General features: G+C 46.2%; 1 protein-coding gene across 6 annotated transcripts in view; it reads left to right on the top strand.

Annotated features, from left to right (window-relative positions):
* The first annotated feature begins 2,481 nt into the window (after window positions 1–2,481).
* DNM1 (dynamin 1) overlaps window positions 2,482–13,797 on the top strand; it is a 65,398-nt gene continuing 54,082 nt past the window's right edge. For 4 of the 6 annotated variants that reach the window (XM_083876001.1, XM_083875999.1, XM_083875997.1 and 1 more), the window contains exon 1: window positions 2,484–2,682. In XM_083876001.1, coding sequence (XP_083732127.1) covers window positions 2,522–2,682 — 161 coding nt within the window. In that variant the 5' untranslated portion in view covers window positions 2,484–2,521. Of the gene's footprint in view, window positions 2,683–13,797 lie in introns of all 6 variants that reach the window. The other 2 variants (XM_083875998.1, XM_083876002.1) reach the window with 1 other exon arrangement.

Below are 13,797 nucleotides of genomic sequence, written 5' to 3'. Positions count from 1 at the left end.
GGCCAAAACCCCCCATATATCCCCCAAAGGACTAGGTTTCCTAAGAACTAAGTATGAGTTTCACGGAAGACTAAAACTAGATAGCGTAGGAAAGAATACCTGCAAAGAAGTCATGCATGAGCCTTTGTACTTTGAGATCCTTAACTGGCAACATAAACCCTACTTTTCCCCTCAGTCTTCAACATCAGCTGTTGACATACTGTGTTTTCAGTAGTCTTTCACAAACATTTCTCAAAGCAAATAGATTAGTTTCATTTTAGCTTTTCCAAAAGAATGGTATAACCTGGATGATTATTTCTAGAGCTGACTCACTCAGAACAAAATACCTCCCCAGAGTACATGGGGACAAAGCTAAGGAGTCAACCTGTGAGTGAAATCCAGACCCACAGACTCCATGGGCTGCAAGTGACCTAGAGACAAACACATCTCCATAATTCAGCAGGGACTGATGGCCCTGAACTGAGCTTAATTAAAGCTCCCAGGTCCACAGATGTGGGGGGAACCTCAGCTGAGGCTGGCCATGGCTACTGAGAGTTTTTAGTACAGCTGGTAAATTGTGTGAGATGAAGTCATTAGACTGAGCAGTCTTTCTCTGTATTGCAGTTGGTGAACTTCAAGTTACACCAAGATCTGGGAAAAGGACAATTTTATTCTTATGGTTCCTCAAATAAAGCTTCAAAGGTCCTCATGGTCTAAAGTTCCCTGAGCTTCAGCTCTGGTCCAGGGAGGAAGGTGACATCATTATTTGAGCCTTTGATACTCTTTACTGTTCTTTTTGTGGTGACCTCTTACAAGGAGCAGCATTTTTTCCCCCCAGAAACCTTCAACACAGATTATCAGAATGGCTGCAGGGATGCTCAAAGGCTTTTGTCCACAGTCTGTATTAAATTTCTTAAGCTTATTTCTTGAGATTTACTGGGTAATTTGCTGAGAGGAAAAAATAGCATTGACAGCCCCCAAAACTGCCCACGTATGCCCTACAATGATGTTACTCTTACAGATGGAGCAGCTCCCTCCCTTCCTTCAGGGTTCTTACCTGGTGATGTGTTAGAGCACGAGGCAAATTCATCCCTCACCATGGTTGCCTCAGTTTCTCTGTATGTCCAGGCAGGTATTTTTGCATGGATTAAATCTGATGGACATCTGTGAAATATTCATTTTAATTATTATAACTAAAAAGCTGCCGTTCAAAACAAAACAGACAGCTCAAAATCTGTTGCAGGTTTTTTGTATTTCCTTTCCCCCTCCACCCCCATCTCCCTCTGAGCTGTGAATAGTCTTGGGTAGCACGAACTGAGAGGTGTTTGAAATGCAACATTCTCCATCCTTCTGAGTCATTGCTAGCCATCAGATGCTTTTTTGAACACTTGTTTTCATTGCTATACTTTGAAATCAAATATGGCCTCGTGTTATATTCTTATTAAAAACCCATCCCTTTTAAAAAACCTAAAACCAAGCTGTTCCCTCTTTATTGCAGACAAGTAATTTTAAAAACAAAATCTGGGTGCATAAAATGAAGCACCTGTTTGCGTTTGTCTAAAACAAGCCTGGCAACACATCCACTGTTTTATAGCTATAACCAGAAATTGATCCATTTTTCATCTGTGTTTGAATGAAGCAGCAGAGCCATAGAATGGGTTGGAAGAGGCCTTAAAAAACGTCTTATTCTAGCCTCTGGCATGGGCAGGGACACCTCCTGCTAGACCAGATGCTCAGAGAGTGCTAGAGTTTTGCAAACCTCTAGTTTAATCATCTCAAGCGTTTCTTGTATTCTGGCGATTTCACAAGTGCTGTCTTCACACAAAGCCCTCCCGTACAGGTGCCATTCCCAAATGGGCTGTGACCAAATGATTGATGCTGCACCGACTGTACGGCGTGGCTGTGAGGATAAAATAGTGCAGGTGCAGCAGTAAGCAAGCCATGTGGGTCCTTCCACCGAATCGTACCTGTTTTCTGGCCATGTGGGTCCTTCCACCGAATCGTACCTGTTTTCTGGCAGCGCTGCACAGCTGGAGGAGTGAATGCCCCAGGGATGCGGCACCGTGCGGGCGGTACGGGCTCGCAGACAGGTACACCGTGCCTGCTGCGGGGCGGCCTCACCGGGCCACACACCCGCACCGGCTGGCCCACACAGGTGTGTCACCCTGTCGCACACAGACACGGCCCCCCGCAGCCCCGGGGCAACCTGAACCGCTCTGGTTTTGGGGAGCGAGCCCCCTTCCCAGGTCTCTGGGCACAGACATCAGTGCCGTGCCATCCCCATCCCGGCCCCCTCGGCCCCTCACAGCCGCAGGACTACATCTCCCAGGGTACAGCGCGGCGCCGCTGCCTTTAATGCCCCCTGGCGGCAGCACGGGGCGCTCCACAGGCGCGGCGGGCGGGCTGAGGCGAGCGGAGCTCGGGCGGCGTCGAGCGGGGCGAGGGGCGCGGGCTGGAGCCGCTGCCCACCGGCCCCACAGCCGGGGAGGGCTGCGGGAAGGCTTAGTGCGAGCTCGCCTGTGCGAGGAGCCGCGCCGCCACCATGGGGAACCGCGGGATGGAAGATCTCATCCCGCTGGTCAACCGGCTGCAGGACGCCTTCGCCGCCATCGGGCAGAATGCCAACCTCGACCTGCCGCAGATCGCCGTGGTGGGAGGGCAGAGCGCCGGCAAGAGCTCCGTGTTGGAGAATTTCGTCGGGAGGTGAGCGGGGGGGTGTCCCCGGGGGCGCGGGCAGAGCTTGCCGCGTGGCCAGAGCCGTGCGGGGGCAGCGCCGCGGGGTCCGCGGGCAGCGCGGTGCGGGCAGAGGCTCCGCAGGGACAGCGCGGAGCGGGGACGGGCACAGGGACAGCGCGGGCAGAGGCTCCGCAGGGACAGCGCGGAGCGGGGACAGCGCGGGGACGGGCACAGGGACAGCGAGGGCAGAGGCTCCGCAGGGACAGCGCGGAGCGGGGACAGCGCGGGGACGGGCACAGGGACAGCGCGGAGCGGGCGCTGCGGGGACGGCGCGGAGAGGGGGGACAGCGCTCCGCTCGCCGCTCCTCGGCTCCGCACGGCTCCGCAGGGCTCGGTGCGCGGGCAGCGCTGCAGGACGCCCGGGCGCTGCGGTGCGAGGGTCCAGGATGCGCGGGAGGGAGGCAGGGAGGAAGGGAGGGCTCCCCGGCTGAGGGCAGTTCCGCAGCGGGGTCCCCGCCGCTGCCGCACCTTGGCGGCCGGTGGGAGCCCCCCCTTGTCCTGGCTGTTACATAACGGAGGGGGCTGAAGCGGCTGTGGGGGCCGGCCCCATCCATCCCCTGCTCGTGCGGGGCTCAGGGATGGATGTTGTTGCTGCGGGAGGGGGGGGGGGGGGGGGTGGGTGATGCGGAGGGTGTTTAAGTTTAATCTGCTCCGTCCCCCTCCCCCAGCCCAGGCTCGCTGTCCTCCATAGCGGATGCCATGTCAGGAGCTGCGGGGAGGCTATAGGAAGGACGGGGTTATAGCTCTCCTATATGCTCAAATCCCCGGGTGCTACCATTTTGTGATAGGCAATATACTGATGCCTTCCCTTCATGTGACCTTCGCATTCATCATCTGCAACTTGAGTAAATTGCAGAGCGCGCTGCCTGGGTGTCTGCTCCAGTGCGGACACACAACACCTGGGGGGGGGGGGGGGGGGGGGGGGGTGTTCCTCACCTTTTTCCTGGACTTGTTAATTAATTGTATTAAGTTAAATACGGGTTTTAGTTATCAAGGTGGCTTTTTATGCTACGACAAGCACGTAGGTTCCTGGTGACTTGCCTCGAAGCAGTGACTGCTGATACCTGGTCAGATGCTTGCGTGGGTTTTTCTCTTCCAGCAAACTGCATTTGTGACAACATCTATTGGATCTCGTTCCCCCACCCCCACTTTTTCTTTTAAGTTGTTTGCTGTTGGATGGCTTCTAGAGCTTTTCCACTGTCAGAAGGGTCTGTGGTGTGGATTAGCTGCTTGTTTAGCTGCAAGTAGCCTCAAATTCTGAACCTGTGCAAGGGTGGCTTTGAGCAGTGAGTGCAGGGTGTGCTGGGTGTACTAAGGAAGGCACAGGGGTTGTATCTTGTACAATGAAAACATGGTCAAAAATTAAAAAAAACAACAATCCTCTCTGCTATAGGTCAAAGAGTTTTGAAAAAATAAGAATAGAAAATTTAAAGAGTTTGGCCTATTTTCTAGCTAACTTCCAAAGGTCCATGCAGTGTACCCCCCAGGGATGCTGGGATCATGCCAAGGGCAGGACATTGCAGAAACACATTTTATTAAGCCTCAGGTCATAGTCCAGAATCCACTTGTTTGTCCATAGCCACAGAAAGTGGAAAAAAAAAAATCCAGTCACCCAAGTGAAAAACTTGTTGGGCTGTAGCTTTCTAAGAAGGGGAAAATGGATCTTCTGAAATCTTTGAGCAAAACAGGTTCACCTGTTGGCTCTGCTGTTTTCATGCTTTCTAAGTACTGGCAGTCAAACATCATAAATCGTTTTTAGAAGATCTGTGCAGGCACTGCTGCAGTGGTGTCGTGGATAATGTCGGGCTGCTGGGCCAGAGGAGGATTTGTTGAAGGAAGGGCAGTCGGTGTATTGGGGTGTTCTTCTCCTCTTCTTTAGATCAACCACACAAGGGGATTTACTAATCCTTGGTGCATCTCCAGTGGCACCAATTTTTAACTGAGGATTTTATCTACTTGGTGGAAAATATATGAAGCCAATTATCTTTTGTCTGTTTCTGATGACTCCTGTCACAGGAGAACCTATGACCTCACTGTGTCCCATCAGCTTTCTCTCTAGCAGCAAGTTATAGTGCTGTGGCTTTTAGAAAATGAAATAATTAAGGGTCCCCTGAGCAGAAGCTGAGAGCTGTCTGTAGAAAAGCATTTAGAGGAAATAATTGGAGGGGAAATGGAAAATGTCAGTGTGAAGAGGTCTTTCTCCATTTGATACCCCTGAGTGCTGGCTAGTTTAGGCTGGTAACTTGAGACCTCTTACCACAGAATGTATGTGTATTTGCTGCAAATCCCAATCCTGTTAAAATAGTGTTGGGGCCCTGCTGTAATGTATAGTCTCTTTTCTTTTCTGTGTGGGTATTGGAAACCATGATAAGGAGCTATGGTAATAGTACCCATAATAAGCATGGCTCTTCAGTGTAATTGTGATATGGGCTATTTTCTTGTCTGAATAGTCATAAGAAGAGATTGTGTGTAGACCTACTGTGTACAAATACAATTATTGCTGTAGTGTGGACATGACATATGTCACTGCTCCAGCTTGATACCAGGATGGTGGTGCAGCTATTGCTCAGCAGCTGCTCTCTACACAGTGAATGTGAGTGCTGATGAGTTTCTCTCTTGAGTGGATGGAAATCTGTGCAGCAACAAATGCTGATGTGGTTGGTACTGTCTGATGTGCATGATGCAGACACTTCAGCTGGAGGCCCCGCCAGGGCTGGTTTCCCAGCTCAGGAGACCTGTGGGGTTCCCTTCAAATTGTCACGTTCATCAATGTGTCCCTTCATCAAGTCACGTTTCCCTAACAGGACAGCACTCTTGCCCCCTGCCAGGCCTGTGTTGTGGCTATGCAGGGCTTCAGTCCAAGGCTGCTGCAGGCACCTTGCAGTAGCACTGAGTCCCACTCAGGGGAAACCTACAAACAGGGAGGAACAATACTGCCTGCAATCGGTGTTTAGTTACGTGTCTTACCAAACAAATATTTATTTTCCTCCTGAATTCGATGGCTTACTAGTTGCTGCTAATTGCATTTTCAGTGACACTTACTCTGCTGTTAACAGAATATCCAACAGTGCAGAGCTTGTATTTATAATACCAAACGTCAGCGTGGCTGCTGTGTGTGCTTTTGCTGCTGGAGTCTGTGTGGTGATACGGCTGGTGGTGGTAAAATCACTGAAGAAACAAGAAACCATGTAGAAGCCAGACAGGTGACACATCTGTCCACAGACTGGTTTGTCCTGGGCCCCAGAACTGGAAGGAAGGTTAATCGGGTGAGCTTCAGGCATTTCCTGTTGGTGTGGTTATAAGCTCGTAGGATAACTCAGGTTGGAAGGGAATCTCAGGGACCATTTGGTCCATTTGTAAGGTGTTGTTACTTTTCTGCTGCCTCCTTTTCTAAATAAATAGGCACCTGTACCAGCAAAATTGGTCTGATAAAAAGAACAAAGCATGTGGTGTGTGCTAATTTGACTTGAGAGCCCAAATGACTGAGGAGGTTGTACGAGACAGCCCACAAGGCTGTTTGTATAATCATCCATATTCATGCCACTCTTACTTTACCATTTGAAAATAACAAATATGTTTTCTTTAAATCCAATTATCTCAGAGTACTGTTACACAAATCTTTGGATTTCTGGGAGTATTACTGTTGTCTGTGCTTTACAAACAGGAAAACTGCAAACACTGGGCTGTGTTCAGCTGGTTCCCAGAATGTCTGTTCCTTTTGGTGGTGTCTGATCCAAGGCAGGGTTCTGCTCAGCCCTGCTGGGACATCTGCATTGCTCTTCATGGGGAAAACAAGGCACCTCTGACTTCTCCAGAACAGATGGTTTCAGGGGGCTGCTGAGGAGGCAGTGACTAAGGGCTGGGAACAGTGCATGGAGGGACTTGAATGGAGATGAAACCATCTTGTTTATGATTAAGGGACCTAAGCAGTGCCAAAGTTGTGGGAAGTGAATCAGTGTTTACTTGACCCCAGACCTGAGCAGGGATCTGGTACCTCACAAGCATCTTCTCCTGGAAGCTGTGCACCCAAAATAGGGGTACTTAGCAGTCTGTCACCAGGCTCTGATGGTATATTCTGAATTCCCTGATGTTTGTGTGTTGCCTGGAAGGAATCAGGAGACAGGTGTGGGCCTAAACTCAACCATGTTGGGCTAACCTTGCCTCTCCTAACACACTGAAATTTCCACATAGGTGAAAGAGCAGGGAAAATACAGCACTGCAATGCCTGTGGCAGTGGAAAAGCTAAATACTCATTAGGCATAGCTGCAGTAATTGCTGTGACAAAATCAGGCATGGGCCCGGCAGCAAGTGTCTCTTTGCCTTTCCGTGTCTCATACCGGTGATGCAAAGCTAGATCCTGAAGCCACAGAGTTTAGTTTAGCTTCAGGTATAACTTTGAGGAGCAACTTAATACCTTCCACAGCCATTTAGAGATAAATATGCCCCCAAGATATGATGAGAGAATGCCTTCCTTGATAACCCATACTTTGCTTTGTTATGGAAAGCTTCCCCAGCAAAATACCTTTAGAGACCAACAGCAGTATTTAGCAACTATATGGAAGTGGAGGATCCTAAAGGGATGCATAAAAAGATCCAGATACTTGGCCTGTTCCTGCAGGAAAACTGTTTTGTTGATGATCTTTGGACTTTTAAGTTGCTCAGGCTTCTGCTGCAGTATGTGCTTTATGAGCTTCAGTGTTGAGGATTGAGTGTTCAAATCTTGTAAAAGTCATAGTTATGTTATGTATAGATTGAGGATGTTGGTTGTACTGGGCAATGCTGAGCATCACTGCAGTACTTCAGGCACAGATTTAAATTTAAACAAAAAGATCCATTCACTACGTGTGCTTTGGCCACAAAAGAGGGTTTTAAGTGTGACTCTTGTAAATTTTTGAGGGTTCTGGTTTGAGATGTGTGCTGGCAGAGAGAGAATTAATTGCAAATCATGGACTTTTAATTGTTATATGATAAATACATCTGTTAGCCAGTCAAATCCTGTTGTGTATTTGCAGCTGAAAAACACAGGCACTCCTTGTGAAGTGACTTAATTAGGATTGCAGTGGATGGTGCAAGAGCCAGGGGTAGGATTCTTAGAGAAATAAATTATAGTCAGGTAAGTCCTTCAAATGGCAGACAGTCTTTGGTCTCCTGTGAAGAAAATACTTATTTTCATCTTGGATTAATTGGGAAAGGAAGAAAATATGGAGCACTGGGGGATATGGGTAATGTGTTACAGCAGACCCTAAGATAAAATAATTTCACTTAAGAGAAATCTGTAGAGCTCTGAGCAAGCACTTGTGGGAGAGGAATGCTAGAAGAAGATATATTATCAAATTAAAACATAACATAACATGAATGGCTGTGAGGGAAAACCCCATGAATCTCAGTGTTTGTAGATGGTGCAGCAGTGTCTGTCTGTGTTTGTTGTCAGCTTTTTTAAAAACCCTATTTGGGTTGGCTCAAATAAGTAGAAGTTTAATATTTTTTCTGCTTCCTGCAGCAGTTACGTGTTCTCTGCAGATCTTGGTAGCTGTACCTTTCAGCTTAACTCTTTAGTGATGATCTCGTGTTCCTGGTAACTGCCCACTAGCCTTGTATTCTCTAGAAGAAGGGATCTTTATGGCATGTCTCAGATCATATCAGAATTCACCAAGGGAAAGGAAACCAGCTGCACTCCAGTGAGGAAGCTGGCGCTCAGTGTTGTGCAGGTTGGTATTTGGACCTACTGGTGTGTGAAAATGACAGGTTGCCTTGTCATTGCTGGAATTCATCACCTGATAGCTGACAGATCAGGGATGCTGCATTTCCTTGTGTAGACTCTTTCCTTGTTAGCATGATAATCCTCAAGCTGAGAGTCTTAGAACATCTTGGGTTTTTTTGATTAGTCCTTACTGTACTTTGAGATACGTAAATGTGGATTTTTTTTTTGTGTGTGTGTTTCCTCAGGAAATAGGATGCAGTGATAGAAGGCTGTAAAGAGGGAACAGAACCAGTGGGGAAAGGAGTCAGAAACTTGTGAAAGCTAAACTGCTCCTGTTTTTTAAAACTTGGTGTGCTTATCACACAGTCAAAAAGCCTAAATAAACCCAGGCAAAGTAAAGATGACCTACTGTTTTTAAAGGGTATTGATTGTTTTCAGAAGCCATTCAATACCTATCTGAGAATACCAAGCTGAGTCCTTGACCCTGACTTTTCCAGATGCTTAGAGCAGGCAGAACCCTGCTAGACTTAAATAGATGGAGTGGGAGTCTGTCTGCAACACCTCCTATCTGAGGCAGCTTCTGAAAATGTTATTCTAAGGCAGGAAGTTAATCCCCTTCCTGATCTGGCGAATTCCTGAATGTCCCTACTTTGTACTTCAGGTTTGAATCTGTCTGTAAAACCGTGAGTAAAAATTCTGTGTAAGGTTTTTTTAAGATGGATCTTTTTGAGGAGAAATGGAAGCAGCTTACAGCTTAGCATAAGTTAATCAAGAAAACAGTTCTTGCTGTGTTCTAGCTACTGGGGTGAAATTTATTATGATGCCTTGAGCGGTGAATTTATTGGAGAAGAGCAAACCCATGTGTGCTCCACCCATGTGAGCCAGTACTTAGTGTTTTGTTTCAGGCAGTGCATGAGTAGCAAAACCAGAAGAGTCAGTGAAGGGGTGGCAAGCAGTCATCTAGAAGCATATGGTGTTCAGCCCGTGTGCTCAATGTAAAATTAGTTTTGAGGTGCTGTCTGTCAAAGGAGATTTACTGATAATATGCAGGATAAACCTACTTCCTTGATATGCCACTAAAATAAACACCCCAAAAACTTTGAGTGTAATACTTTTTTCCTTCTTGGACTCACAGCTCTGTAACCATATGAGTCAGAGTGCTGCTAGTTGGGAGGAGAGATGAAATTAAATCTGGTCCAAAAAACAACCCAAACCCAGAGGTCTAGTCATGCATGGTGGGAAAAAATAGCTTACTAGTGGGACAGTTTCTCATTCTACTTGGAGTTTTCTCTTCCTGGCTTCTGACCTGGTTTTGCACATTCTGATAGAGAATGGAACCTCATGGTTAAGGAATATTGTCTTTTATTACAGGCAACTGGGCATGGTCAGCTTTGAGGTAGAATTCTGTTCTTTGCTCTGAAGCTAAATTCTTAACAATTGATTTTTATACCTTTTTCTCCATCCTTAAAGGAGAGGCTGTTGTCATCTCCCATGATATGTAGGTGTATATCATTAATGGACACTTGAAATAACACTGGAAAAGATTAAGCATAAAGTGATAAACTGTTTTTTTAAACAATAAATGAAAACTCTATAAAGATGGCACTGTGATATCTGTCTGAGCCCTTGCAAAGGCCTGCCTTCTCTCCAGAAGTGTTGTGCCAAGAACTTTAGTTCTTCATGCAGGTTGATTTGCTCAGTATTTTGCAGGCTACTTAGGTTTACTCTGCAGAGGCTGAGTCTAGTGCAGCCACCTTTGGCTGCTGGCATAAATCAGGTGAAATGCAGGATTTGAGGAGTGAGGATGTTCTTAGAAAGCACTGGGAGATGAGAGGCTGCCCTAGATGGCCTGGTAGCACTTGAATTTTTGAGCATGTTTTTTCAGGACAGGTATGGGTAGCACAGCCCTACAGAGGAATGAGCCCAGGGTTTTGTACTGAGGGACTTTCAGCAGTTGTGAGTTCTGGTCAGGTTTGGGGGTGGTCTGCCTGCAAGCAGCGCTGGTTCTGAAAAACTGCAAAAAGTTATTTCTCTTGATTTACATTTGTCTGTGATCCATCTAAAGCACATATCATGCCTATTTTGGGGTGACTTGATGGAGTTTAGTAATGCAAACTGGATGTGTTGCTCCAAAGTAACTACTATAGATACTGGGTTAGCTGTGAAAAGAGGGCTGAGAACATTTCAGTGTTTACTGATGAGCGGGCAAGACTGCATCAAAACACTGTGATGGGCAACTGAAGGCACAATTTAATGCTAGATATTTAAACAGTTATTCCAGATGACTCATTGATACTTTGTACTTAGGTCCAGCTTGTTTTCAAAATCTATTTGTGAATATTTTAATAACAGTTGAATATAAAGTGGCTCCACAGTTTCTTAAGGTGTCTTAAGTAGATGGGCAGACAGGACAATTAAGTTGCTGGTGTTTGCTTCCTTTATGACCTTCAGGTTTGTCACAGCTCTGAGCCTGGTGCTGACTGTAGTAGATAATGCTTTGCTTTCCTTCAAGACACAGTACAGGAATAATGAGCCCTGAATCTGAAGTCTTAACAGTGCCTCTGTTTTCTCCAGTGCATCTGACATGGCAAGTTTTGGCAGACCCAGCCATGACCAAATGGAAGTGAGATGGTCCCTGGTTAGTAGCTTCTTGCAATTCAGCATAACATGCTTTTGGAAGCTTCTTGGAAGCAGACGTTATGCAAGCTCCTCAAGCTGTGTCTTGCTGACTGGAGGCAAACTTGCCAGCTTCTGCCATTTTTCTGCAAGTCTTGTGACTTGTGTGGCTTTTCTTAGAGCCCTGGCCGCAGCAATTGAGCGAACAGAAGAGCAGTGTAGCTTTTGTATTGAAAACAGCAATTTCTAACGTGGAGGTTTGAGGGTATTTTTTTTGTCTAAATGATGCTGTTTCCCTAAATGCTTCTGGAGATAAGTATAAAGAATTCCAAAACTTCTAAGATCTGCATTGTCATCTCTTTCCTTCCTAAAAATCACGGCTTAGTCTCAAAACTATAAGCTCTGTTAAAATACTTGTGTTGCAGTCGCAATGAACAATAAATGAGGTTTGGAATAAGCCCAGTACCTCACTTGTGACGGAAATGGGAATTGAACTGGAGTCTCTGGGGCTGAAAATACTATTTTAATAATGTATTGCCTCAACAGTCTCCTTTAACTCTCCCTTTCCTGTTTCTTATGGCTTTAGGCTGCGTTGCTGCAGCCGTGTGGAAGGGTGAAGAGTTAATAGAACCATAACAGACATGGGAAGTGCTGGGCTCCTGTCTGGCTGCTCAGACTGTCATTTTGGGGCTGGGAAATGCTCTTGCTGCAAGAGTGGCCAGTGTAGTATATGTGATGCCTAGGAGAGGACACAGCCAGTGTTAAACTGATACTGCTGTGGGTTTTGGCTGCAAATCCAGGCAGCATTGCTGTAATGCTGGATAAATCTGATCATAAATTGCAGCTGTATTTCAGAGTAGTGTTTCTGCTGCATTCAGACCCTTTCTCCTATCAATAGGCAGAAGTCTACAGAGATGCTGAGCAGTCGGTTCTCAACATCTGCAAATGTTTTCACAGCACAGCTAAGTTACCCTGGAGAGCACTAGGAGAAACTACAGTGTTTCTCTTTTTTAAAAAATTGAGAATGGAAATCCAGGGATGGGGGAGGCAGTGCTGAATTTCTTAGAACAAGGAAAGACGTACCTAAAGGCAAGAATCTTGAAGTCTTTGTTCAGTTCCTCCTCTTTGTCTTCCTGCCACTCTTACGTGTGTAAAGATAGAGTAAGTTACATAGGATCTGGCTCAGGGCTCTGACAAATTAACAGACTGTTTCAGCCCCAAGAGCTCTTCCTCATACAAGTAGTTGCAAACCTCTAAAAATGAGGCTTATAATGACTGTCCATTTGCCACCTGCCTTCCAGCATAGGAACAATTCCTGTCAGCAGGGAAATACATCTGGTGACCTGTTAATTCAGAATTAAACCAATAAACAACAAAGCTCTAACCCTCACAGATTTTATGCTGATATTTAGCCTCGCTGGCTTGTTTATGATGTACTTGGAGCTTACACTGCTCTGGGTCATGATGAGACCCCTTGATTCTGATACATGTTAGGTTTTCTCTCTTTCTGGCTGCTGTGATCTCTTGTGTAATCTCTGGATATTTCTTAAGCTGATTGTGCTTTTACTTTTAATAGAAGCTTCTCTATGAATAGCTGGGAATTGCCTGAGCATGGTGGTGGCCTTGAGAGGAGATCTGTCGCAGTGAGGTTAAAGCTATGGGTAAGGAGGAGGTTGGTACGTTCCAACATGCAGAATACCCTCAGGGATTGGTGCATGACATGTGTCACACTGCAGAGCTGATGCTGCAGCTCCAGCACTGAAACTCAGGTCACCTCTTCTACATCATGCAGCTCTCAGCAGAGATCCCAGCAATAAACTTCTTCTCTCTGGGCTGTGCTACTTTGATTTATTCCTGTTCCTAAGAATTCCTCTGCTTATGCCTATTTGTACAAGATGTGTTTGTTATCTCAGGCCTGCAAACTACCAGGCACCAAAAACTCATTTTTGAGGAAAAGATCCATTTCCTGAATGGATTTATATAGACTATTGAAGGAATGATGTTTAAAGAATGTTTACTGCAAAAGAATAAGTGAGTTACTGCATTGGTACTTGGTATTTTGCCAACTTCTGCTTGGACAAAGTTGAACTCACATTGGATACCTGGAGGGGCAAAATCAGATGTCTTAGAAATTACTGTATTGGTGGAGTGGAGATAAAAGACACAGAAAATTCGTTAAACCCTTTACTTGCGGAAAATAAGGAAAGGAATGGAAGGCTGTAAGACTGGTCTGTCCAAGTCACTATGCCACAGTTTTGCTGTTGGAATGCCCATGGATAAGGCAACACCTGCTTTGATCTTCCTTTATTATTGAATTTAAACCCAGACTCCCATGGTCACTGCCCAAATTTGAATAGAGCAAAATGTGCCTTGTGACATGAGAGATCTTGTTCCACTGGCACATTGGAACCAGACAGGAGGTCAGATGCTCGTCTCTTCTGGGACTATTGATCCAATTTTTGTTCTGGTGTATTATGAAATGTAGATGTCTTGTGTGGTTTTTAAAGTAGAGTTTAATGCTTCTGACTTTGCTCTGCACTAGAGGTGTTTGCAGTCAGTCTGCTGGGTCTCTTTCAAGGGTTTTAAGAGGCAGTGCCTCTGCACCATGTTCCCAGCCTGAGTTGATCCTAATTATTTCTGGAGCTGCAGAGGTGCACTGCATAGCAAGGAGCCTGGCGTTGTTCCTGCATACTTCTCCAGGCAGAGCAGAGATGTAAATTGACATCTTGATTTCCCTCTGCAGGACAGCCATACACTGTGGGCAC

The sequence above is a fragment of the Zosterops lateralis genome (genome assembly GCF_965231275.1).
Source record: "Zosterops lateralis genome assembly, chromosome: 20".
In the NCBI taxonomy this organism is placed as follows: Eukaryota; Metazoa; Chordata; class Aves; order Passeriformes; family Zosteropidae; genus Zosterops; species Zosterops lateralis.
Note: the sequence above shows the minus strand (reverse complement) of the source record. Positions and strands in the feature narration are given on the sequence as shown.